This window comes from Ciconia boyciana, chromosome 5 (genome assembly GCF_034638445.1).
Source record: "Ciconia boyciana chromosome 5, ASM3463844v1, whole genome shotgun sequence".
In the NCBI taxonomy this organism is placed as follows: domain Eukaryota; kingdom Metazoa; phylum Chordata; class Aves; order Ciconiiformes; family Ciconiidae; genus Ciconia; species Ciconia boyciana.
The window spans coordinates 2,689,045-2,716,221 of NC_132938.1; the positions used below are offsets into that span (position 1 = coordinate 2,689,045).

General features: G+C 40.6%; 1 protein-coding gene across 2 annotated transcripts in view; it reads right to left on the reverse strand.

Moving 5' to 3' along the window:
• Window positions 1-27,177, reverse strand: part of ATRN (attractin) — a 160,772-nt gene that overhangs the window by 85,186 nt on the left and 48,409 nt on the right. For both annotated transcript variants that reach the window (XM_072861201.1, XM_072861202.1), the window contains exons 4-17: window positions 26,734-26,862; window positions 24,509-24,714; window positions 22,492-22,660; window positions 21,040-21,130; window positions 18,594-18,837; window positions 16,946-17,129; window positions 14,770-14,924; window positions 10,148-10,232; window positions 8,320-8,540; window positions 7,018-7,139; window positions 6,355-6,493; window positions 4,715-4,896; window positions 2,224-2,440; window positions 760-945 (exon numbers count right to left, since the gene is read on the reverse strand). In XM_072861201.1, coding sequence (XP_072717302.1) covers window positions 760-945; window positions 2,224-2,440; window positions 4,715-4,896; window positions 6,355-6,493; window positions 7,018-7,139; window positions 8,320-8,540; window positions 10,148-10,232; window positions 14,770-14,924; window positions 16,946-17,129; window positions 18,594-18,837; window positions 21,040-21,130; window positions 22,492-22,660; window positions 24,509-24,714; window positions 26,734-26,862 — 2,330 coding nt within the window. The remainder of the gene's footprint in view (window positions 1-759; window positions 946-2,223; window positions 2,441-4,714; window positions 4,897-6,354; window positions 6,494-7,017; window positions 7,140-8,319; window positions 8,541-10,147; window positions 10,233-14,769; window positions 14,925-16,945; window positions 17,130-18,593; window positions 18,838-21,039; window positions 21,131-22,491; window positions 22,661-24,508; window positions 24,715-26,733; window positions 26,863-27,177) is intronic.

Consider the following 27,177-nt stretch of genomic DNA (forward strand, 5'->3'; position numbering starts at 1 on the left):
CCTAAAGAATTCAACATAAATAAAAATAATTTCTAAAACTGTTTGACCACTTTTAAAATTTCTAAACTATTTCACCCCAGTGTGAAAGCAAAAAGCAATATTCCAAAGCACCATAAATCTTTTGCAGTTTGCTCACATCTATCTAAAAGGGGGGAAAAAAATAAATCATTTATTTAAAATAAGTTAGGAATTCCTACTGTGGGCTATATGTAGACAATACTTCAGAATAAAACAGTCATGTAAATCCTAATTTGGATTTGGTAAAGATAATCTAATATTAAATTACATGGCTCCATACATGAACAAGAGAGAAACAGAAGAGATACAAAAAGAAGTCAATCACATGAAATTTTGTAACGATTAATTTGAAGGGTAGGAATTCAAATAATGAAACAAGTACTTCTCTCTCTGGAAAAAAAAGGGGAGATTTCATCATCTCACTTGAAAGCCTTGACTATCTGCCATTTAGTTTAATTGATAGTTCCCGTAACCAGGACCTAATTCTGTTTAATGCTTTACATGCCGCAGAGTATACTGCAGGATGGAGCTGCACACCTGGGGTCAGGCACTTCTTATTTTTTATAGCTCCTGGGGTCAGGCACTTCTTATTTTTTATAGCTCCTGGGGTCAGGCACTTCTTATTTTTGCAAATCCCCTGGGCAGTCTGACCGATGTGCAGAGTTTGATGACTTTCGCTAGCAAATGTCAGCAAACACAAGACTCCAGCCCACTCGTCAAGACGCAGAAGCGATTACTCACGCGGACAACTGCTCATGGTGTACCACTCCATGCACTGCCCGTAGGGGAAAGAGGCCACGTAAGCGTTCGAGTCCACACACTGCTTCATGTTGCTGCACCACATGCACTCGGAGCTGCCGCTCGTGCACTCCCCGCACATCGTCCGCAGGGCGCAGGGCGTGCGGCACTGCTTGGCGCTGTGGTTAGCTGCGGGCAGGAGAACGAGAGTCAGCTTTCTCCCAGAAAGAAACAGGTAATGAGCTCCGAGATAGAAAGACAGAAGATAAAAAGCCCTGTCTATTATTCAGGCTGAAAAATAGCTCAATCTCACAGACTCGCAACACTTCGTTTGCAGTGTGGTGCTGCTGGATGGAGCTGGAGACATCTTATACCACGGTGAAAAGGAGAAATGCAGTAAGTACTGTAAAATCGTTTCTCTTATTATCTATCCTTCATGAGTGTTAATGCTCTTTAAGGTATCCACCTTAGGAACAATTTAAATAGTGTTATGAATGTGGTCTTTATCTCTCTGCAGGTCTGTTGGTGTGTTCCTCAGACATTCTCCCAACTAAAGTGTTGGGAAGAAACCCCATGTTTTATGTGAGCACACTGGGACATTTTTTAAGTTATTTGACCAGTTCCACACATAAAATGAGTACTGAAAGCAGAATTAACTCAGGAGTTTCTGGTGTGAGCCATTGCTTTACCATCTGTTCCAAGTGACTATTCTCAGACCACAAAAAACAAGTTAAACCTTAAACCAATTCAAAGTGTTGCAAGTTAAAATATACAAAATTTTGAGTTCAGGTTCCACATTCATGATCTGTATCCTGCACTTCCACAGAGAATGATTTAAACTGGCGTAGCTTACTGAGAAATTTTATGTAATCAACCAACTTTATTAAAACTTAAAGAGGCACTAATTGGTATTCAGAAATAATCAGCTATTATGGAGAGTTAACAGACCAAGCCATTTTAAAAGATATGCAGTTCCAACAAAGCTAGAAGAGTTCTCCCAAAAGCAAATAGTTTCTTTTTCAAAGTTCTCATATCTCCAGTGTCTTGCCCAATTAATTTCAAACTTTGATAAAATCCTCCTCTGGCTACGGAGCAGGGGAGAGGAGAAAGGGGAGTTCAGCTGGAGAGTAGCTTTTATTTTTTATTTTTTTTAAACAGGAGATTGCTCCATACCATAATTAACCTAAATGTCACATCCAGGTATGCAATTTAGAGAAAAATAATTAAACTATAATGTACTTCAAGCATTTTACAGTTAATGGCGTACATGTAGAGCTATTTTTAAAATCTCCAATTCCTGTATGAAACACCTAGACAAGACGCTTTCCCAGAGCCATTTTTCTTTGGCAAAGTCATGATGCAGCTAGTTCTAAATATAACGAATGGGATCCTCTTTACTCTCTAGGAAATATAAATACTTATTAGTCCACCTACTCCCCGTGAGGCACACAAGTTCGATATTGTTACCTGGCCTTTCGCAGACGCTGCCGTTGACTTCATTGATACACGTTGCTGCCTTCAGTCCCTGCTGGAAAGGCTCAGCTAAATAACCACAAAATCCAGCATCGCTTGGTTCATCGGGGAGCCACTGGAGTAGGGTGTTGGTGAAGGGAGACATGTCTTCCCAGCACCAATACGACACGTTGATTTTCCTCAGTCCAACCCATGGAGTCAAAGTTTTGGGCTAGAAATAAAGGAAAATGGTAGATTTAATAACTGGTTTTATTACCTTAGGTATTAAAAGAAAATCACCATATAATCCATACACATCACCATATAATGCTCATCACTTTGCCAGGTTAGGTGTTGCAAAAATGCAATAAGGGCAACAGTTGTTTCTCAGTACTATCAGAATTAAATGCCACAGAGATAGAGAAAGCCTTCAGGAAAGACCTTTTTTTTTTTTTTTTTGTCCAAACTGCATTTCTAGTTATCTAAATCAGGAGGAGAACAAGTCAAACATTCACACTGACTGACTCTGAAATTAACTGCAAGTTGCTCTTTGTGTGTTTGTGACTCCTATAAATGGCTAGACACAGGAAAAAAAATTCTGGAGCTACAGTTTGAAGTGAGGAAGAAAACTAGCAGTTCCCTATACAATTTAAATGATACAATCTACCTGCTCTACAGTCTGGCTAGAAGACCTTTGCTGCGTAAGAGTGTGTATATATGGAGAGGTGGAGAGACAGAGCAGGTCAAATCTCAATTAGTGTTGCTGGCAATAAAATTCTCAATATGAAGAACCCATAACACAACTACTTCTACTGCCAATTTATTTTTTGGCACACTTTTATTTTGGGGAGAGGCACTTTAACTATATTGGTACAGTATGTTATTTTACCGTTAAAGTCTTCTCTCCATCAAAGCGCTTTGGTGGCACAGCTGTCCTAGGAAAGCTTTAGACCGTACGTCTTCCCTTACTGCTATATATAACCATCACCTACTTCAAAGTCATTTTACACACTCTTAAACCTTACAGCTGCAACTTCTAACAGCAACAGGGTTACACAGCACTACGGGCCAACACCAACACGTTTTCTTCTTATTACAAAACATCTATACATCTATAAACAGCTAGCTTAAAAAAAGGAGTAACTGCAAAATACAGCCTCCTCCAGCACAGCAGCAGCATGCCACTGAATGGCAAAAATTCAAGTACCAGACACAGGTTGGCTTTTTAGCAAAGGCATTTTCCCACATTACAAGCACTCAATGCTAATATCCACCAAAAAGGGATAATAGTCTCTTTAGATTTCTAAGGCTCACTTTTTAAATGATACTGTAGATGAAAAAAAAAAACAAAAAAACCCCGTAAATTAACAATTTTTTTCCTCCCTAGTGTAAGGGTTCAAACAATATTAGGGAAGGGTTGCCATGTGTCTTTAGGAATTTACACTACACTTAACCACTGGGATATCCAGAAATGCCTGGAGCTGTTTGAACCACGTACTTTTGCAATACCCCGAGCTTGGCTTCCTCTCTTTACAAAAGATTTAACAATCAATCTCATCTGAATTGCACCTTACCTTTTCTTGGCTAAATGGAATCCCCTCTAAAACCCCATAATTGTTGAAATGCCACTTTCAAATTACAAAGGGAATCAAAGCAGGGAATGTTCTCATTTCAACAGGGGAATATTTCTCTTTAGTATTGAAGGACGTTCTCCTCTGAAAAGTAGCAATCGTAGTGCCTCCAGTCTCATTTTTTCCTATATAAAACCCTTCCTGACTGCCAGCCCTGCCCAGAGTGGCCTCTGGGACCCGAGAGGAGTTACGCTGATGTGCCGTCAAGCCACAGCAGCTCTGCAGCCTAAACCAGGATTTCAGCAAAGCTGCACAGCATCGTTCTTTGTTAGGGCTTTAGCACCACCTACACAACCTGCCCTGAATACCTCCGTGCTTCTGCCAAGGACTGGGAAAAAAATATATTTATTTTATTGATGCATTAAGAGGGACAGTTTCCAATTCACTTCTCACCGTCTCTGACAGAAAAGCACCTGCCACTAAATCAAACATAAATAACCCCAAATAAGCCAAGCAGCTCTATGGAGTAAGAAGCCGACATTTTAAACAGCTGCTTTTCTGAGCGGAATAAATAACTTTAAATGCTTTACATTAAAGACCTCCAGTGCCCCAAAGGGACCTTTATTTATGAAATATTGTGTACAAGTCACAAGAGGACTCCTGCTGTAGTCATGTATCCCACAAGAGAAATGCGCGCGTGATTTCATTATAGAAAGCAATACCTCTGAGGCATCGTGTATGTTTATCTTTCCCATTTACATTCTCTACAATTTCAGTTCAAAAGCACCCATAGGGTATGTTGAATTTCAAAAGAAAAATCAGTCCTTTTCTGTTAAGAGGCATGTCTATTCTGTACAGAGCACACAATACCACAGCAAGGACTTTTCCACAGTCAGAGCTTAATTACTCAGGGGACATAAAAGAGAAACACTCACCGAAGCCTGCATCTTCTGCAGCTCCTTTAGAACAAATTCTACCTTCTTCTGGGTCGTGAGAGAAGCCAGCAAAGCACCACTGGATCTGCAGGACAGTTTGGCATGATCATAGTTCTCCTTCGCGTTTGTAATTTTCAAGCAGGAGTTGCCAACCAAATGCCAGTTTGTTCCACAGATATTTTCTGTGCGAGAAAAGGAAAGTAAAACCAGAGATAAAAGTGACTTTCACAATGTTCAAAGCAGTGAAAGAGCTCTTCCACCACAGAGAAAACCTACAGCCCCATCCCAAACCAGCACGACTTATCGGCATGTTCAGAAGTATCTATGTATAATAATACCGGAGGAAAAGGAAAGCTGTCTGGAGGAGCTGAAGTGTGATGGTACCATTTAGTTATCTGCAGCAGGCAGTCAAAGCACTTATTACAATGTCAAATAGTAAAATCATTCTAGAAGAAAGAGCAAGGGAAAGCAAATGAGTATTTTGCTGATGGCTTAAAGCCACTTATTCAACCACAGTTGTTAGGACACCTTTCGACAGAAGAGCGGTGGTTGTGCTAATCCTGCCCGCAGCACCGAACTTCCAGAATTAATCCCTGTTTCACCTTGAGCGCGGCCATGCCCACTACTGAAGAACTCCTTCTACTTTGTGGTTAATTGTTTCCCTCACTCATAACTACCCTTACAAAACAAACCTGATGGACATTTTCAGTCTGAATTTCTGCAGAGTTGATGTCTACCTCCAACGTCTTGGTTTAGATTTATCTAACAGCTTGAAAAGCTCTCAAGTGTCAATTTTTCAGATGGGCTTTTTACACATATGATCAAGTTACCCCCCCTTTCTATAACAAATTAAACAGACCAAGCTTTTTTTCTATCTCATTAAAAGATGTTTTTCTCACTCTCATGGCTCTTCTCCAAAGTCTCTATTTTTTCACTCTTCCAGATTAGCAAACGCTCGATCTGGACACGTCCAGACCTATCAGAGTTACTAGGGGAAGGCTTTCCATGCCCATTAAAAGGTCCTGTCTATTTTGTTTTATTCCCTTTCTCTGTATTTTATTAACTGCAAATGTTAATCACTGAAGATGCTATATTTCTCTCCCAGACACTGGGAAAAAAAAATATGTTACTACAGGGGGACTAACAATCAACTCCTATGAGCTCCCACTGGAAACACTCTAATAAGAGAATTTTCCTTATACACTTTAGGTGTTATTTGCCTAATTCGTCCAGTATGTGCCATTACGCTTTTGCACAATTCTAGTTTCTAAAATTAAATAGCATGCATTATTAAATCTAATATCTTGCAGAAGCCTATTATATCAACAGTACTGCTTTTATCAAATAAAAAGAGAGAGATGAAATACAGCCTAATAATTATACAAATGATCATACTCCTCTTCAGACAATTGGGAATGAAAAATATTCCATCAGACTTTCTGAATTTACTAGAAATAAAGTTTCATACCAAAGCTGGTATGATTAAACAACATTATTTACTCCAGCTTAGCACTAAAAGATTACAGATTTGGGGGTTAAAAAAAAAAAAAAAACCACGCAAAAAAACCAAAAAAAACCCCACAACTTTTGGACTGGGTGAATTTGGTTTTTTTCCTTACACAAATACAACCAATACCTACCTGGTAAAGCGATGCATTCCTGATTCCTAGGTTCCCACTGACAGTTTTGATCCATGGCACAGCTTTTACAACTTGTCTTTTTGTTACAGTAATAGGCAGGGTTATCCTTAGGACAATTGTCATATAGAGTAATAGGAACCTAAAATAAAGAGCAGAGATGAGGCTTTTTCCCATCCAACCAACGTCGGTTTATAACAGCCATGACTACCACACTAAACTTCACAGTTCAGACCTACGAAGCAACCTACATAAACGAAAGCCGTGACACTGGCCATAGCCTGTACTGTGTATTCAAGATATTCCCCCAAGCCATCATCTGACACATTTGCCTCACTGGAGCTTTTACAAAAGGGTTAGGTTTTTTTCTAGGGGAAGGCTCTGTTGATAGCAACCCAACTGGCTACGTGCCTTACTGAATAATCACGCCATCGTGAAACCTTCACCTCTTCCCCTGCCCACAGCCATCCTCCTAACTGAAGTGGAGTCCCACGAAAAGCCCTCGGACCAACTTGAAAAAAATTCAGGCATGTTAGCAGCTCAGAGCTACACAAGCACTGGAAATAACGATACAACGGGGGTCATAACACTGACAGATGAAGGCATCTGGACATTGGATATTTCAAAGGCTAAATTTAAACTACAGAAGTATTAGAGAGACTTTACCTGTTCCTCTGTGCAGTTGTTATGCATTGAGATACACTGGTCAGTGCACCATTGACAGTTGTTTGTATTTGCTGTACAGCTATAGCAGTCTGTAATCTGATCACATTTTTCATTGTCTACAACTATTAAAGAAAAAAACCTGCATGACCAAAAACAGGCATTTCCTGACAGAGCTCTAAGAACTTGATTATATATAGCAAAAGATATAACCAAACAGCAGTGCCTGTAGATTTTCCGTTATCGACTACTTAGTAAATCAGATACTTTCATGTGATTGAACTGATAGAAAATTGCATTCGTTTGCACCATCAATCATTTTTAGTGCCCAAGGATCTGTAAAACACAAGACCAGGAAACGCACCAAGACACGGAAGCGCATGAACTAAGACCGGGCATGCACGTTCAGTCGATGCCCATGCAAATGATGCCAGAGGACATTTCACAAGGACGGTGAAAAGCTCCCACCGCGGGCCCACTTTGCTGCAAAGCCTGGCCTTCAATTACGTGGAGCATTTTCATGCAAAGCTTGAACTTTCCACTTCATCTTTCCAATTGCTTATCGCCTGTGTTTTGTGAAAATTTATTGTACATTGAGAGCCCATCAAAGCAATGTCCCTTTACATCAATTTCTTTTAAATAATTAAAGGGTGCCATCTATTACAGAATCAAGGTTCGTATAATTCAATTCAGAGCAACGAATGCATCAGGATAAAGCGTTGAAAAGTTGTTTAAAACTTATCATAAAGGAGAGCACAGGAATCAGACCTTAAAACAAACATGCTTTTTGTATGCCCCTATCCATATGATATCATAGAAGGAGAAATGAAGTAACTTTTCTTAAAACAGTCTTCCTGCTGTCTCTCTTGAAGAGCACAGGATAATGCTGCAGGACCCAGATCCCCCTTCCCATGCCCCATGGTGCTCATCAGCTAGTTGCCAGCTCACAAGGTCAGTTCTTGGAGCAAACATCTACAGAGCAATGGTCCAGGCCTGATTCCTGACTGGTGATGTCTGTTTGGGATAGGAAAGTAAGTACAAGCAGTACGGTAGGAAAAAAAAAAAAAAAAAAATCTAATGAGCAAGCAGCTTCAAGGGGGAAGGAGAGGTGGAAACACCTCCAAGCCACTGCAGCCACTTGGTCAGAGGAAGGTCTCCCAGGGCACTTACGGAAGCAGAACTACAGCCCCCCCCATCTTAAACTTGATCTGATAATGGCATACAACTAACGCAAGACAGAATTTGGGAAAGAAAAAGACCCTACGTGCCTTTTGGAAAGGGAAATGGAAAGAACGCGACACACACCTGGCTTGGGAGGACAGTCTTCAAAGACCTTTTGCTGCTGCTCTACCGTCGCCATTTCCCAGGGGACGCAGCGAGGAGGGGCGGCAGCCCACACGCATCTGACGCCAGGACCTGCTCGCAAGCAGGCCGTTTCGTTGTCAAAAGCTTCACATCTCTCGGGTGTGTACTTCAGTATGTCACTCAGGAGGAGGCTGTTGAAGCCTCCAAATACATACATGGTGCTAGACAAAATGTAAGTAATGAGAGAAATATTTGTGCCTGTGTTTATAGACCGTGCACTGCCGCAAGTCAATGTGATTCAAGGTGTGAGCAAGGTGTTTTATTACATTCCAGCATGTATAAATCCAAATAAATAGCTCTTGGTTAAGGAAGGCATTAAAGAAAAGGTCAGTCAAGTTCCACTGTTTCAGAGAAGCCAAAGAATCTCAACACATGGGTGTTGAGACAAAGTGAAACCATTCCGAGGTCATGGACCGACCTTCCCCTTCAGCCAAAATTCTGGGTGACACCTGATCAACGTGACTATACGTGAAACGCTGCAGAAATGTGGGATCCTCCTGTAAAGAACAGTGGCAAGAGAGGGAGGAAGGCTAAAAATCAGGGACACGGTATCACACCATTAAACCAGCGTTCAGAAACTGTGACAAAACAATTCAGTGTTGTCACATCTTGCTACACCGCTGTGACAAAACCACAGTTATTTTCATGGCTGTTAGCAACTGAGCAAAGAGTCATTGTGTCAACTAAAACAAAAAAACAAAAAACCCACCCAAAATAATATTTGGAGGGGGGCGTCGGGGGTGCTGTTTTGTTGAACCTTCTTTAGTAACACAACTGCTTCAGGCAAAACATCAAATTTCATCAGTTACACAAAAATGTCACCCAAAAACCCCTGTGCATCCATGTTTGTAACTGTACGTTTAAAAAGACAGTGAAGAAGAGTCAATGCAACTGAATAAAAGTTTTGGTTGAATAATAAGTATTTTTAATATGATTTTCATCCTATTTTAGGAAAGAACAAAAGCATAGGCTTAAATGCCCTTCGTGGCAGCAAATGCACAGCTGGTATTCAGTATAGGCTGAAACAAACAGATAGTGAGTGAGATTTTAGAGACAAAAAAAGTATCTAGAAGCACTTTTCAAGGCAGTGACAGTTAGCTGCCTGGCTTAAACTGAGCTTTAAATAATGTTACTGATTTACAGAAAGTATCCTCAAAGGATAAAGGGACCAGAACGAAAGACTCCTAAGAAATATAATTTCTCAAACTTGGTTCTGCAGACTCAAATACAGTAACAGACTTTCACTTAAAAGCACAGATATTACTACAGTGATGTTATGCTTAACAGCAGAAATCTCACCTATGATTTCATCTAAATACTGTACATCATGTGAATGTAAATAAGAGCCACAGAGGATAACCTATGTACACTGAAACATGGACAAATTTAGAAACCATGAGGGAAAGTACGATTCGGAGACAAAAGTTGTGAGTGCAGCTAAATAAGAAATAGAAATATGAAATAAATGAAATTATGAAATAAATAAGAAAGATAAATACATCTATAAATAAGAAAAAGGAATAGAAATATGAAAAAAAAAATCAAATTTTTGAAAGAACTAAGTGAGCTGAGACAGTTTAGTCCAGTGAGAAAGAAGGGCTGATAGGGACAGGTGGATACTGAAGACATTACAAGAGTGAAGATGTGAGAACTTTGAGAGGTTTGCAACAGAACCTCAACCCTCTGGTCTCAGTGTTACTCATCTACATGTATACGTTTATTGAGGTAGAAAAAAAGCCAACACCCCCCAGCTTGTTTGTAACCTTACCTGTTGTACAGCACGGCAGAATGTCCAAACCTGTTCACATCGTGATGGAGATCCGGGCGAGGAAGAACAGACCACCGATCGCAAGCTAGGATTAAGGAAAGCTCATTTCAGAAAAGTTCCTCAGTTGAAGTAATGATTCAGCTTAAGTAGCACGCTTCTTCCTAAAAGATCCCAAAGTACTTTAAGAACTATAGAGAGACCGTTCCACCCACCACCAAAATGCCAATCTCCACCGAAACAGGGCAGCTCACGAAAGCGCTGCGTTATCTTCTTTCGCAAGATTTAAGACACAGATTTAAGACTGGTATGACAAAAAGGGAAAGGAAGGATGTAATGGCTCTGCTCCATCATCTGAGCAGTTCCTGAAAAAGGAAAGTTTCAGGGCATTGTGTTGAGGGGGTTATTAGCTTTTTGGCAATCACGTGTAATTAAATGGCGATGGCTTGGGTTGCTTTTCCTCCTTTACTAGTGGAATTTTTCACTGCATAACCAGTTCAGTTTTTATCTGTTTATATATGAATTATTTGCAGTTTTGCCCCAAACCAGTATCACTGAGAACAGAGGCTTATCTTATCCCCCCCCCCCCATTGCAATTATGTTCCTAGAGGGTAGATATCCATGTTTTAAAAATATATTTTTCACTCATCATAGCTTAAGGATTTGTGGTTGTTTTTCTCTTTTAATATAATGTGAGTTTATTCCATCTTTTTCTATTAGCATAACATTTATAAGTTCTGCTTCATTTTTTACTCGGTTTCTCAGGTAATTTCTTCCTTTAGGCAGCATGAAAAAAACAACCTAAGAAACATATAACCCACTGAGCAATCAAAGGAACAAAAGCAGGAGAAGTCAGTCCCATTCGTATCACTTAAACTTCGCAAAGTGAATGGGATCACCTTGGGGGCTAACGTCCCAGAGGCAGTTATATGCAATTTATGCAATTAAGACAGAAAAGTCAATCTGCTGTAAAGATCTACAGAGCCCTCAAATACTTGCAGATTCTTTAATACAAAATAAAACTGTTGTGCCATGGACTGAGCCTCTGAAAAGAAAAAAACGTCCACAAACCCAAGCTAGTACGTAGATAAACTGAGAGGGCAAATAAAACAACCTTACTAATTCTTTACCAAATTTAATTGGAGAACTGTTGGGTAAAACAACTGATCCTAACCTCTGCTCCCGCAGAAACTTTTGTTCAAGAGTGCCAATAAATAAAAGACATAGGACCCAGTCGGTTGGATTTAATACTTTGATAAATCATTATTTTGAAGCTTATTTTTAAATGTCATTTGCTCAATTTTCAAAGAATTTAACCTAGCCCAGCATCACTCCTGAAACAAGCATGCATGGTTCCAATTTTTAACAGGAGACTTCAGCAAAATTGGACAGCAATTTGCAATTTTTTATCCAGTAAGTTGTGAGTTATGTGAGGCCAAGAAACATATTTTTCTAGATTAATAGAAGGCCTGGAATGTTTTGCTTTCTAAGCTTCTTTCCCATCTTTAACTGAAGATCAAGTATTGGAAAAAATGAATGATTCTGAAAATACAAAGAATCCTCTCCTTCCTGACTCATGAGTTAAGCCAAGCCTAAAATTTACAATGCACAGGATTTAGTAAATATACTATTCAAACAGAACACATATGCTATGAAAACATCAGGCCTCTTTCTATGTTTGTCATCAGAACTGAATTTTTGATGGGGTAAATGGAAGAGTTTTAATTTCTCTCCTGTGGGGAGAAAAGATCGTTATATGAGTATAGCCTTTACATGAATATTTCATGCCAATTTAAAAAAAAAAAAAAAGTTGAAAGTTATTTAGAAATGAAAAAGAATGGTTACTTAAACCACAGTAACTGTATTTTGAGACAGTCTGCCTGTGAGGTTTCTATTCTTGCTTTAGACACATCCCGTACGCAAGGGACATGGCCCTTTGGAAAGCACAACCCTTGCCTTGTCACTCCCGGAGATGAACATACAGCGATGGAAGGGCTGCAACTCACACGTGGCTCCTTTGCTGCTATGAATTGTTGAGAGGAGGAGGTAGAGGATTCAAGTGAAGCATTTGTCCACCCAGAGACAAAACTGCTGCAGAGCAGGAAACTCTTCTATAGAGGCCAGAGAGACCAACTTTGGGGATAGGAAGTGCTAACTACTCACTGCAGTGTGCAGAACGTAGGACAAATACTGTGAGACTGCTCTACCCAAGAGCTCACGCAACCTGACCACCAACACAATCCAAAAGCTTGTCCTGAGAAGCAACAAGAAATGCACGTGCACACAGGCAGCTGGACTGCTATCCTGAAACCGTCCAAAACTAGGCATCGCCTGGACTATTCGGATTGAATAAGCCCCAACCTGGTCAAGTGGAGGATAAAAGGATGAGTAGCATTAGTGCATTCTCAGATCTACCTAATCTGCCAAACCTCCAGAGAATCTCAGCACACATCTCAGTGACATCTGTTTGCATCCTACACACACACAAAAAAAAGAAGAAAATACGTCCTCACGACACTCAGTGCATGTGGTCTGATTACTCGGAAACTTGAGGAGAGAAAAACAGAAAAATTTGACGAGGTAAATAAAATGAGTTACTGCAGAAATAAGTTTTAATGGCAAAGGTTAAAGAAAAGACCTGGTTTTGAAGCCTTTATTTCAGACTGCATTTTAATTTCAGTTTTCTCCAGTGTTCCAACCATCACTCTGATCGCCAAGATATTACCTTCATCAACAAGATGTTAAAAACGAGCAAATTAGCCAGATAGCATACTATAAAAGTAGGGAGTAAAATAGCCAATTACTAAGGCTCTCCTCTGAAGGCACTCAGTATCAATTGACCTTGCTGCTTGGTTTTCTCCCGGGTAGCTTGAGCCGTGGGAGGATCAAGGGATAGATAACAAACACATAAGCATGTTAATATTAAAGATGTGATAGCCATATCCATCTATGGTGGCATGGCCACAACGGTCTTTGATATTTGCAATGCTTCCCCACAGTATATGGGCTTATTCCCATGGAGACCAACATGAATATAATCAATATAATTACTGCAGAGATTGTGCATGAAGAGCCACCAAGTAGGTTTTCTGCTGTGACACTAACGAACAGCCAGCACCCTAAAGTATTCCTGGTAGTGCTCCTGGTCCAATGGGATAAGGCAACTCATGCAAAGAAAGGTGCCCTGCCATGAAAAGAAAAGAAAAAATGGTCTTTTTTTCTGAAAAACAGGTGTTCTTTGCAGCCTGTGAGTCTCTGCCCTAAGGAACTGAGGGTACCCAAGAGCACCAGAACACCTCTCATCCCCGTCATGTGAAGTGCAATCAATGCAAGCTCTAATTCTCAGTGTAAAACTGGTAAGGACTGGGCAAGTTGACTACAATGCTTATTTCATGTAACAGGAACCCGCCCGTTAACTAAACTGAATCAAAATGAACATTATTATTGTCATATTTTGACAAATTAATGCCATTTGTGTTTTACACCTAATAGTTCAATGGGTCAGGGAAGATAGCAAAATGCAGCAAGAAAAATCTATCACTATTGCTATCAAAGTTTAAAAAAATTCCTCTGTCCATGAATGTCGAAATACCTTGTTTTAATTCTTCACAAAAAACCTCAAAATAAAGCTAGTTAGGAGCACACACTAAATTCCACAGGGATATGACTTGAAATCACAGGAAGCAGAAGAGAATGATCCCTGTAACAGACAGCAAAACGGCACAAGGATGCCAAACCCTGCTGCTGAAAGGAATCCATTTGCTTGCATATTCCTTTCACAAACCTGGAGTGACATCTCAGCGGACAGTCACTCGGAGAATTCAGGTTTACATGATTATTTCGGGGAATCAATCACGAGAGCCCCCATTTAAGGAATTCGGAGAGCAGAAGGTAGAATGTGATATGAGTACAGAACGGTGGTTTTCTTCAGCGTGAATTATCTGGATGTGCATGCACCTTCGTTTATTATAATTTCTTCTTTTCTTTTCTTAAATGCATCGTCTCTGGACTTCAAATTCCCAAATAAATGCTGCCCTCTTCTGGCTATTCCAACTGCGCAAAACCCAGTCCTTCCAAATAAAATCTAATCGTTTGGCTTTATTGTTAAATAATGCTTATGGGGATATTTATGCTCATAAAGCGTACCTATAAACAAACTGACATTACAAACAGCACAGCCAAACAAGTCAGCCAGCCTGCAGTTAAAACAAGAGCGTGCAACATGCAAGTTGAGCTCCAGCAGCGTCCAGTGCTTGTAACTGTCCTAACAGCCTGTATTTTTGATAAATCACAGATTAAAACACACTCAAAATATCAGGACAGCTTTATGGCTGAGACGGCAGAACAATATGCTTTCTGTTTAAAGAAATTATTTTTAATGCCCAAGGTTGTGTATAAACTGTTGACCAAATAACTGCTGCTGTATTTGCCTAGAAATCACTGCACCAGCTCATTTGCTTGGTAATGTCTAGCAAGCTAAATGAGCCTCTCCTGATTACACATTCTTCTGCAGTATGCTTAACAGCATTTGGTATAATATACCCAGCATGTAAATTAGTCTTCTTGAAGACAGCTCTTTTTGAATATCCAAGAATTTTTTAATTCTTATTTCTGCAAGAACTTACCAATATCATACGCCATGAAATCTGACGAAAAGCACTTTGCGCCGTGGCTCATGGAGGTGTCGTTGTGCGTGTTTCCTCCGAACACCAGCATGGTTCCACTCATTATCACAGCCGTGTGCAAATAGCGAAAAAATTTACTGTCTTTAAGAATTGTCCTTCAGAAATAAAAATATATGTATTAATGAAACTGATTAGTACCTGGCAAAGACAAAACAACCCATAAATCCAAGCTGAAAGAGGTTTCGGGGTGTATGGAGGAGTGGGGGTTAGTATTTAAATACTTTTCCTAATGAGATATTTAACAACTTCCTTTCCAGACTGTTCAACTCCTCCTGTAATTTCATTCTCTCATCTTCCCATCTGCTTGCCAATTTACAGGAGAAATATATCTATGAAAGCCTCTTTCCAAAGCTATGGATCTTAATCCCTAGGGAAGGAATTGATGATTTTATCAAGTTTTCACAATAACTGGGCTTTTGACCACAGTCAGCTAAACCTGCTGATATGGACTCTGCCTGGGAGGACTCCTATATTTTATAGTAACTCTGATTTTATAGTAACCTAAATAATTCTTTCAAACTGGGCATCATCTCTTGCTCAAAACTAACAAACCTATTTTAAGGAAATCTATGCAGCTGCTGATAATGGAGGCCCGCGGCAAAACTCAACGCCTCATCCATGACTAAATCATGGGAAGCATTAATCATATTCACCACTGACCTCACTTTTAATCAGCACGATTAACGGCCCTGCACACACAGGGTCACCCTTTGTAGAACTGCCCTACTATTTTGAGAGGGTGGGATTGCAGGAGAACCCTGATGCGGCCACATCTGCGTCGCAGGCAGCGGTGTCACGGTTTGCAGGTTGTCACACCAGTTCTGCAGAGCAGCAGCATCCCAAACGCAGCTTGCACTGAAGCCCAGGCTTTCACAACAAAATATTCAGCAAATGGTGTATCAACGACCTGGACCAGGGACCCGTTCCTAACGCACGAGCAGCGGTATCGCAGCACGCGGGGGCTTTCCGAGCATTACTGCGTCCCTGCCAGGGCTACAGCATTAGACTGTGAAGCTGCCAGTCGAAACACAGGAGGGAACACGGTGAGAAACACACTCGCCAAAATAAAGATCAGGGGACTGCTTTTTTGCCCTTCCATGAAATGACAAGAAGGGAGAGAGGGCCTAAATTACCAAAGAACAAAAAAAATAAGTCGATGGCACCAAAAAACGTATAGCTAAAGATGAGCAGACACTCCTACCCGCCTGCTCTGACAGTCCTCTCCAGACTGACAAAATCAATGCGACGAAAGGAAGTCGGTGCTGCAGCAGTTCAGAAGAATATTGTCACATTTGTGACATTTTCTGCTTATTCAGTCAGATTTGTCTGCTCCACAGCTGAAGCGGAGGATCAAATGAACCAAGAAAGGAAGCGTGGTTATTACCGCACGTACAACGGAGCGGGAAGGAAGGCTTTTGGAAATAGTCACTAGTTACTTCACTCATCAGCATAGACTCACAAACAGTTGTTGCAGAAATACAAGCTATTTTAAACTCTCAAAAAAAGGTGATACGGTGACTCAAATTTACATGTGTTAATTCAAAAGATAGTCTCCTTTTTTTCAGGAGCCTTTAAAAACAACTTTAAGAAAAACACTAAATAGAGGAAAATTTATTTCACCTCTATAGGTCAAAGTTGTGAAGTTCTGCTATAGCTTTTAAATAAAGCTCACCTTTGGGCAGAAACAAATCACAGAAGATTTCAGCTTAAGAAATGAACGTTTCAAGCAGTTACAGAGCCAGAAGAAAATGGGGTTATAATAGAATTTCTTTTGCAGTCTTAACTGCAGAATGAATTATCACTCACTTGACTGCAGTAACTGCACTCATATGCACAGTCTGTACTGCTGGCAAGAAAATCCCATCAAATATTTTTCTTTTCAGCTTTAATACAACTATAGATTAAAATGGATTTTTTGGCTCGTTCACAGCCTTGATTATATGTGATTATATGATTCTCTATTCATAAAGGGACATAAAAATAACAGATACAAGAGCACACTATCTATCCTGAATGCAGGTAACTACGTACTACTGTACCCTTATCAAATACCCCATCCTCTTGTCCACTACAAACAAAAATGACAGGGTGCTATACAGGAAGAAGAACTACTTACCACATACGGGAATCAACTTCATATTTGTACAAGTCATCTGCTAGCCTGTATTTGTTGGCACTGAATGCTTTATAACCTCCATGGATATAAATTGATCTTGTATTTGGATCATAAACACTACTGTGACCATACCCTCCTTGCACCAAAGCTCCGCTCGTCTGTAAAATGTTCCATGTATTTGTGGCTGAGAAATGAAAAATGTGAGTGACAAAACGTGGTTAATTTATCTCCATTAATAACTTATCAACAAATCTGGTGGTGAAACAAATTGAGTTTCCCTTGACTCAGATCTAGACACTGTCTCTATCACTTCATATCCAAAAATATTCTCCTTCAAGGAATTTGTTGTCAAGAAGTATTGTCAAGTATTTTTAATTAGACCAGAAACATCTCTTCTACAGTCATTTATTACATTTTGCAGACAAGCTAAGTAAATGAGAGATAAAAACTACAGACATAATATACTGCATCTCAATGACATGAAAATGCCAGCACCATGGCTCGATTTGGAATGGTACCCAAGAGCACTTTTATTTTATATGTATATAAAGCCAGACACTGAAGCCAAGTTAAGTATGACTGTGAAGAACACTGCAGTTAAAAACTAATATGTGATTAATGGTCCTGTATCTCACTCACTAAAATAACATTGGTTTGAAGCACTCTAGACATAATATAATGGGAGCTGAAACAAAAATGCTAAATTACACACCAAATCTCTGTAGCAAGTGCAGAATGAAACTCTACACAGGCTTCCTAACTCCAGGGCAGATAAGGCACTCAAAAGGCAAAGGAATTGAATAGTCTGCAAGATCACACGTGGGAAAAACAGAACAGTAGAAAACCAAATCACTGCCCCACGCGTCCTGGCTTTCTCTAGATTTCTCCTAGAGAAGAAAGCTCGCTCATGTGGACACCAGTGAACCAGAGTAGGCTCCAGTAGATCCTTTGGACCAGCATGACTAAAGTACAAGGATAACAGGTCGAAAAGTGCAGATAGGGCCACTATTTCCGACAATAACCAGCACATTCACGTTGTCAACTTCCTGCGCTTAACTATGTTCTCTACTTGCTCAGTGGAGCAAGGGACATGCCTCCAGAGAGCCATTTCAGAGCAGCTAATTAGGAAGAATTTCAGCTCATCTGGAGAGCTTCCTACACTTCTCCACTGATGATACTGGAAATCTCAGATCCTAAAGTCAGAGTTTGGACTACTCCCAGAGATATGGGGCAAATGGAAGTCCAGAAAGTCATTCCCTGTTCCCCTAAGCATTCGCTAATCGCCACTACTGGAGACATGAGTATCGGGTCAAGTGGATACTTGGTCTGAATTGTTACAGCCATTCTGGTATTCGCAGGATACAAAAAAAAAAAATTTAAAAAGTGTTTGCTTTGTCAGAGGGAGAGAGGAAAATTAATTTAAGTTATCCCACAGTTATCCTGCTTTGTCCCTCAGTTACAGCTTTTTGGTCTTTGGGACCTAACAAGCTGTATAAAGCTGAGGCACATGGCTGTGAACTTCTCGTAAACACAAATAGAAGGAGAAGAACGTATCCATCTTTGTTCTGCTCTATGAATATGGATCATTTAAATCATTTTCAAACCAGCTGTTAAAATGGAAGCCAACGGTAGGTAGGGCTCCACTCACCCAGGTTGTATTCCTGGACATTGCTGATATACCCGTAAAGAGGGCAGTGCCCAAAGATGACAAGCATGACCGCGCTGCCGTCTTGCAGGGTGACGATGTGTGCCGAGTGGCCAACAACAGCGTACTGCTCCTTGGCTTTCAGCGTCGCTTGAGCCCAGGTCTGGGTGGGAATGTGGAACACCCACAGCTGGCTGGTCACGTTCCCTGTCGCATCTATTTTTCCACCATACATGTATATATCATCCTGAAAGAAGTTAGATTTAAAATGAGACCAACGAGTTTGGCATTTAGGAAACAGCTAATATGTAGGTAATGAAGTTGTTATATTTTATCTTCTCCCAGCCTAAGCTTTTCTCCTCTCTCAAGGAGAAACATATCTCCTTCACCAGTCACATGTGATATGAAAGCAACCACAACTGCCAGGTTTGTACCCCAGTCCATAATGTCAGAATACCTTCAACACACACAATTCACTCTACATCAGGGTACAGAGGGGAAGGGGTTCGTGGGGCAGGACTGACCTTCAGAAGACAGACATCAAAATTTAGGTGCCTGTACGCTAGCTGAGTGTCTAAATATATGTATATAAAATATAGCGGAGCCTGAAGAAAAATTCAACTGACCCAAAGCAGGGAAGGTGTGCCTACTTCTGGGTGAGCTGACTTGCTCTCCAGACTTCACTACCTGTAGTGACTACGTCTGTTTTCACTATAAATGGAGCTTAGAGGCTCCCAAAGGCACCCAAAGTTAAGCACCTGAAGTCTGGTGATTTAATAAGCAAGCTTAATCCCTCCCATAGCTTGCAAATGCAAACAGCAGAAGATAGCTGGGAAGAAAGGCAGTTATGATGGAAACTCCTCTGTGTCTGTACACTAAAAGCTTTGTCTTCCAAGTCAATGCACTGACAAAAAATGAGGACCCTTTGGAAAGAAGGGAGCCAGGATAGTTAGACAGGGTTTTATTAATCATCCTGTAAGAGCTAAGTTCCAAAACTCTGTCCAGTTTCCTTTGTGGGTTTCTCCAGGCATCTCAGGGTCAGTCATGAATCCACCAAAGTGTGTAGTAGAGCCCTGTTTCCCTACTGACAAGGCGGTAACCTTGGAAAGGGAAATTCTCTACTATAGCTGGTGCTTCTTGAGAAATTCTTGAGAACCACTGCGCGTCACTGATGGTAAACCTACTTATCATAGCATCAGAATCATTTAGGATGGAAAAGACCTTTAAGATCATCAGGTCCAACCATTAACCTAGCACTGCCAAGTCCACCACTACACCATGTCCATAAGCACCACATCTACACGGCTTTTAAATACCTCCAGGGATGGTGACTCCACCACTTCCCTGGGCAGCCTGTTCCAATGCTTCACAACCCTTTCGGTGAAGAAATTTTTCCTAATATCCAGCCTAAACCTCCCCTGGCACAACTTGAGGCCATTTCCTCTTGTCCTATCACTTGTTACCTGGGAGAAGAGACCGACCCCCACCTCTCTGCACCCTCCTTTCAGGCAGTTGTAGAGAGCGATAAGGTCTCCCCTCAGCCTCCTTTTCTCCAGGCTAAACAACCCCAGGTCCCTCAGCCGCTCCCCATCAGCCTTGTGCTCCAGACCCTTCCCCAGCTTCGTTGCCCTTTTTTGGACATGATCCTTCTTTTGGATCGTACCCTAGTTTTGAACAGTTATTTGCAGAACGTGCATCGAGCTGTCGCAGGTAGGAATTTCCATCCCTCTCATGGTTTTCAAGTGTTCTGTTTGTGAACAGTGCTGTGTGGAGTTTTTCAAGTGTTTATAATTATGCTTTATACAGGCTTGCACTGTGATGAGCTAATTAACATTCAAAACCCAAAGGTCAGTAAAGGATTAGCTCATTTCCTTTTCAAAGACTTTGCCATTCAGCTCTCACGTGGCCTGAATCCACAGCAAGGGATGCAGGTGAGAAATGAGGTAAGAACAGTCAAATCCACTTGCCGTTTCAGATGCTGGAAGAAGAGATTCACGGGTCTACTGCAGAAGCAGAGCAGGCTCCAAAAATCCCTAATTCACCAGCTCTGCTTTGGTGCCTTGGACAACACAGCTCATAAAAATATTTATGTGGTCTACACAAAAGGCAGTTGGGGAACCAGCTGAATTCCAGCAAACTCTAGCTGTCAGGCATGTCTTGCAAGCACAGACAGTAAGAAGAAAATAATGGACTCGCTGACCTCAGTCAGCCTTAAAAATCTCTGAGAAAAGGACAAAGAAGAAACACACAAGCAAAGGAACTACAGACTTCTTCGGATACCAGTCCAAGGACTCCCTGGAGTACCATTACACAGACTGGGATATCCATGGACAAGCCTTTGAAGGAGAAATGCTTCTCCCAAAGCAAGACTGAACTCTGGAAAGGGGTGGGTGTAGGGGGAGAAGAAGGAGAAATGAGCCAGGAGGTGAGTCTGCAGCACTGAACTTACCTTATGTAATGCCAACGAATGACCATATCTCATCTCTACTGAGTTCACAGTGTTGTCCAGTGGAAGCCACTCTTCAGAAATAAGATCATACCTGTGTAATAAAAATTGAATTAATTTTCCAAGAGGTAGGTATTAAAGTTGAGAAAATTATTGCTCGTCCTTTCCAGGATTTGTGCGAAATTATTTTATTTAACAAAAGCCCTAGATACCAAGATTTCAGCGTGCACAAAGCACAGACTACTTATGGATTACAAAATCCCGTCAAGCCTGCTCTGTTACTTAACGTCCACGTATTGATTTGCTTTACCCTGGGTTTTGTTTCCCATGCAAAACCAAGAGCTAATGTGTTGTCTGTTAAGCTATGACAACTTACACCACGTGATCCACCCAAAAGAGCAGAAAAACTTTACGCTAAGCTCAGATAAGCTCCAACTACTTGATAAAACAAAAAAAACCTGCCAGTATTTAAAAGGCATTTTTAAATTATGTCTTTGCCATTCAAGCGTGTTTTTTCTGTGAACTTGAAACAAGATAAACCCTTTGCCCTGAAAATGGCCTTTTTTTAGATAAAAGAATGAACTATACTCGCCAGGCTTACAGCCTTATAAGATAAAATTAACTCTGAAAAAGTGTTCAATGAAGTGTTTTGAGTATCTGTTGAAAAATGAGGCATGACTTTGAAAGAGTAAATTGTGGAAATAATCAGCAACTATTCTACAATGAAGTGTGCATTTTCAGCTCTTCCTTAACGTCCCCTAAAAGAACTGTTACCTCTGGACATGAGGGCAGAACACACAGCTCTCACTTAAGTCCATGAAAGCGAGGTACGTAGGTATCCCTAGGAAAAAATCCAGTTTTTGCCTAGATCTGCCCAAATACTATCAAGCCCAAGAGGAAGCCAGAAATGCTTTTTACGAGGGGTTTCTGTGAGGTACACAATTATTATTTGATATCTTAGTTACTGTTAAATCTCCTCAACTAATTGCATAAATGCCATCATCATAAATGCCACTCCCTGTTTGGTATCGCATCCACTATGCATAAACATGCACAGTAATCAGTATGTATTAATTAAGGAGCCAAACACTCTGAAGTCACACAGATATAATATAAGGAAGGGCTAATAACACTGAAGCAAAACTACCCTCTTTGAATACGAGGCCAGATATAATTTAGAAGCCAGCCTAGAAATATATAGTGAATAGTTAAATGCTGTCAGAAGCAGATGAATCAAAAATTCTCTGAACATCAGAATTTTTTTCTTTTCCAAAACCAGCACCCCTTAGCAGCATTTTCCCACATCTCCAACGTGAGTCCAAGTTTTTATTACTGCTGTTTTCCCCTGGAGATGGAGCGTAGGCCAAAGCACAGCATGTCGGATGGCATTTTCTAAAAATAATTCTCAAATCTAAGTTCCTCTACTTAGACTTTATTAACTAGGTTTATACTCACGCTAAAACCTTCTGAGAGTCAGAATGATTGAAGACATAGCCTCCAACAATCCACATTTTATTGTCATGGATGATGGTTTTGTGAGATGCTCTAGGAAGTTTTGGAAGAGAGTATTCATCCCGGGTCCAAAACGACTGGTTCGCAGGAACAGGAATCGAACAGCCAGGACCTGGGAAAATAAGGTTTAAAAATTAAGGTGGTTTTTTCCAAAGCCTGTATTTCAGCTAGATGTCAATATCCTGCACCATGGGTGACAAAGATGGTGCATGGGCAGGTCACAGGTGAAAGCTGTGATCCTCATTTCCTTGCCCACACCAGCAATCTGTGATGGACCTGGTGTGTGATCTCCCAACCGTAACCACATACTTCAAATTTAAAATTGTTTTCAGAACTAAAAAGCAGTTCCAGACTAGATGAATGAGTGATGCAGCAAAGCAGACACTCTGCTCCCTTCTCCCCTGCTGTGATTATAGGGGGGCACGGTGCAGACCCCTTCCCACTCCCCACTAAGAGGATATCTTCCAGCACTTATCTGGCTACCACGTGCCCACAGAAGCCCCAACACAACCTGCAAAAGCTTCTGGAGACCTGCTCAGCAGCATGCTACAAAAACCCAAGGCTCTATGGCTATCTTTCCCACTTTTCATTCCCCTCCTTCTCAGCAATACATTGTTGTGTATTGCTTCTTATTTTTTCCTATATTTCTGCTATTCTTAAAGCAACTTTTCCACTGCCAGGCTTCCCTTCACAGTTCCCCATGGCGTGGCAGAAGAGGAGCAGCAAGCGGCAAGGTCTCAGCAAAGTAAAAAGCCGCGTGGATGCTCTCTCCTTGTCAGTGACAGTCACCCACATGCACAGGGTTACTAGACAACAGACAGCACAGAAGCTGCTGAAGAGGCTTGAGCCTTGAAAAGGGAATAGGTTTATGAGGACAGCCTCTAGGCAGTCATGAAAGTGAATCACTGCGTAACAGAGTTATGGTCTTGACTGTAAGAGACAGCATCTGCTCGTTCTTGCCAAGTTTCTACCAGCAATAATCTCCAGTTCAGGAAAGCAGACTGGAATCTGGTTTATCACCCTTGAAAAACTCCTGGTTTCTGAGGTAGACTGACCATTTTCAGATGTGAAAAAAGATTCAGAATAAGAAAGGGGAGAGCAGCTTGCATCTCATTCTGCTATGGTTTGTTCTGGGGATTTGGGGTTTTTTTGGGTGGGTTCTTTTGGTTTGGGTTTGTTTTTTTTTTTTCCCTGACACACTAACCTGCTACAGAAATGAAAGACAGGTAAAAAAGAGGGGTAGGCTAAAAACTGAGCAAATATAAGCCCACCTTTGCTGTCAGTGCACAACCAGACTCCAGAAAAGCATCAGGAAGCACTGCACTGCATAAGGGGATGTGGTCTCCCAGCCCTGAAGTATATTACCTGTGGCTGGTTTTATACCCGAGAGGCAGACGTGCTAACCTCAGTACTGGGTGCCTTTTCCTTAGGACGCTCATTTTGCTAACCTGGATTCTTTCCACAGTGCCTAACACACCGTCTGTTTTTGCAGCATAACTGAGTGGTGCAGTTGTGCCGTAGTGGATGCATTTCATATAAGACTAATTCTTCCACATCAGTGTCTCTTTGCAAAGGTAACACGTATGTTTGGTCCGAACTGTTGCCAAGACTGACGTGGCTGACGAGCATAGCTGGCCATGAGAACAAGGCATTTTGTGTGTTCAAACAGGTTAACTACTGCCACCAGGCTCAAATTTGCTTTAGGTGCACAGGAACGAGGTTTAAAGTCTTTATCTGATGCCTGCAGTTGGTACTGTTTTGTACGGTAGCGTGGTTGCTTTTAAAAGCATTTGTTACAAATGAAGTATGATCTTTTGATATAAAAATCTAGATACTCTGCTCCTAGTCAAAATGCTAACACCTGACAAGCAGAACATTCTCACATACCCCCAGTAAAACTGCAAGAGCCATACATAGAAAACGCATCCAAGAGCTTCTCCGTATGAATCAGGAGATTTACCTTGCCAGCCTGCAGAGCACAAACATGTCTTAGTATCATTAAAGTTGCAATGCCCTCTCTCGGGAGCCCCACAATCATCTGTGCAGTAGGGAATATCACAAGCTTCTCCCTTCCAGTATTTGGCACATTCACATTCAAGAGCATTGGTGCTGTTATTGAGCTTGCACTCTCCTCGGCCGGAGCAATTATTGGGACACATATTGAAACTGCGAACATCAGGGAAAGAAAGTTAGTCAGTAATGAAACAGACTCCCAAGCCGTACCTCTTATTAACGAACACAAGAGTGATGTTGAACAAAAGTTAATACAACTGTTTAACATGCGAACCAACGAGAGCTGCTCATCTAGAACCTGATGTGATGGACCTACAGAGATTTGTTGTCTATCATCTACAGAGCTGCCTCACTTAATGAGTTAAACTTACGACTCCTCCAGAAAATTATCAATAGGATTTTTAGCCATTTGTAATGCAAATGAATTGCCTTAAAACGCCCAACAGTAAGTGAAGAATTTAGTCAGCCCTTAAGGCTTTTGTGGTGTCTGTGCAATTTATACTTAAAGTGCTCACAATTAAGTGCTATTCTGGGATCTGCTTACCAAGGGAACACACTTGAGATGAATCCCAAGCCAAAGACGTGCCTGTTTTGAATCATTTCTGATTTCATATCTGCAACGTAGCTGAGGCAAAACCAGATACATCCTTGGTGAAGATCCAAATTCAGAGACCCTATTCACTTCCAAATTCCAGTTTTTGCCGGTGTATTAACCGGTATAACTTACAGATGGGGATTACTACCCACAATATTCTCACTTGCATGCAACAGGTGGAGTCACTGGCTCCAAGATCATAATGTCACAAGTGTTTGTTGAGTACTTATGTCCAGTAGTAACTATAAAGACTGTTAAACTGAAAAGAAATAAATATACTCTTTTATCTACTCTCTGCAAAAATGTTAGGAGGAAACCTAACGACCAGAACACACAGAAGAAACGAAACACAAAACAGTCCTTGAAAATTGTTTGAAATGATCAAGAAAGTGAAGAGTTAAAGAAATATTAAAATACCTTAAAGGAACTTTTAAAAGGCAGGTTATCCTTTGTTGGATTGCAATAGCGCATTACCGACAGCGGGCGGTAGATGGTGTCACGGTTTATGGTATCGGCCAGACTTTCAAAATGCTACTGCTTCAGGGACTATGTTTCAAGTAACTTTGCAAAGGCTCCTTATTTTCTTCTGGAGCTTTCAAGGGGTGCTGGATGCCCCACATTTTTCAAAGAATCCACTGTATATTTAAGTGCTTAATAAGGATGAAAGCACCAAGACTAGTATTCAAAAACTAAGCACATCATTTTAAGGAAAACTTTCAGTTTTGCAAAAAGTCAGTTATGACCAAGGATTTTGCAGCTGATTTTTTTGAAAGAGAGGTGAGAACTTCCGCAAGTTACACCCAAATTAAAATCTCCCAGTGCAGCACAAACATAATTTGTATCTGTAGGAGCAAAAAAAATTCAAAGCCCATGATCCCCACCAGAAGCAAGAAATTCCATCTCTGCTAGTATGTCCACACTGAGATAATTTACTTCAAAACAGAACCTTTTTAAAAGCATCCGATGAATTAGGGAGTACCTTAGAATTATTTTTAAAAAGCTTACCAATGAGGACTAAATATATGGTAGCAAACAGGAATCACCCACCCATAATATTTAAAATATGAACCAAAGAACGTAATGAAACCATTCCAGACTAAAAAGGAGCCAGATTAAGCAATTCGATCCAAGGACTGAACAAGAAAGAGCATCCCAAAGAAAACTGCTTGAGGATCCTCAACAGCAGGTCCAGTCCAGTGTCCCAAATGAAATGTGTCTGCTTATGCAAAAGCATGTTTGTGCAGAACTATCTCTGCAGAATGCATAAGAGCACACACATGCACAAAATACATCAATTCCAGTTGACTGAATATGATCAAATAAATCTAATAACATAAAATAAATAATATGATGTCTTGTTGAGCAAACATTTGCCCACGCTTACAACTGAAGCTAATGCTGAGCATATTACAGTTATTAGCCGTTGCAAGGGTATAATAAAGATAAAAATCTAAATTCAAGTATCTACTCATAATTACATGCTTCAATGGCAGTTGTTTATTTCAAGAGAAAATTGAGAAAAGAGGAAACCTCCTTTTGCTCAACGTGCAATGTCACTTTGGAGTGGTACTACTTACTTATATGTGATGTTAAACCCTGTTAGATTATAGGCAGCATCACTGAAGAAATGCAGAAGAGCATATCCAGAAGTAGCTACAACTTCTGGTACTGTTTCATTGCTATCTTTCTCAGGAACAATAAGACCACTGGAAAAGAAAAAAAAAAACACAAAACACCAATGTTAGCAGTGAAATAAAAGGGAGCAAAGCAACAACAGTAAATGCATCAGTATTAATAAAACACTTGAAACTCAAGGTATTTATTTACATCTATTTGAAGCAAAAAGAATTTGCGTAATGATCATTTTCATAGCGCAGTGTTATCAGATTGTTTTTCTTCTACAGAACTCCTTAAATATGCAAAAGAAAACATCTCAACGTTGTGAGTATGGATACTCAACCAACCCTCAAAACAACCTCATTCTCAAAGGCATAAGAACCCTCAAGACCCTCTCAGAAAGA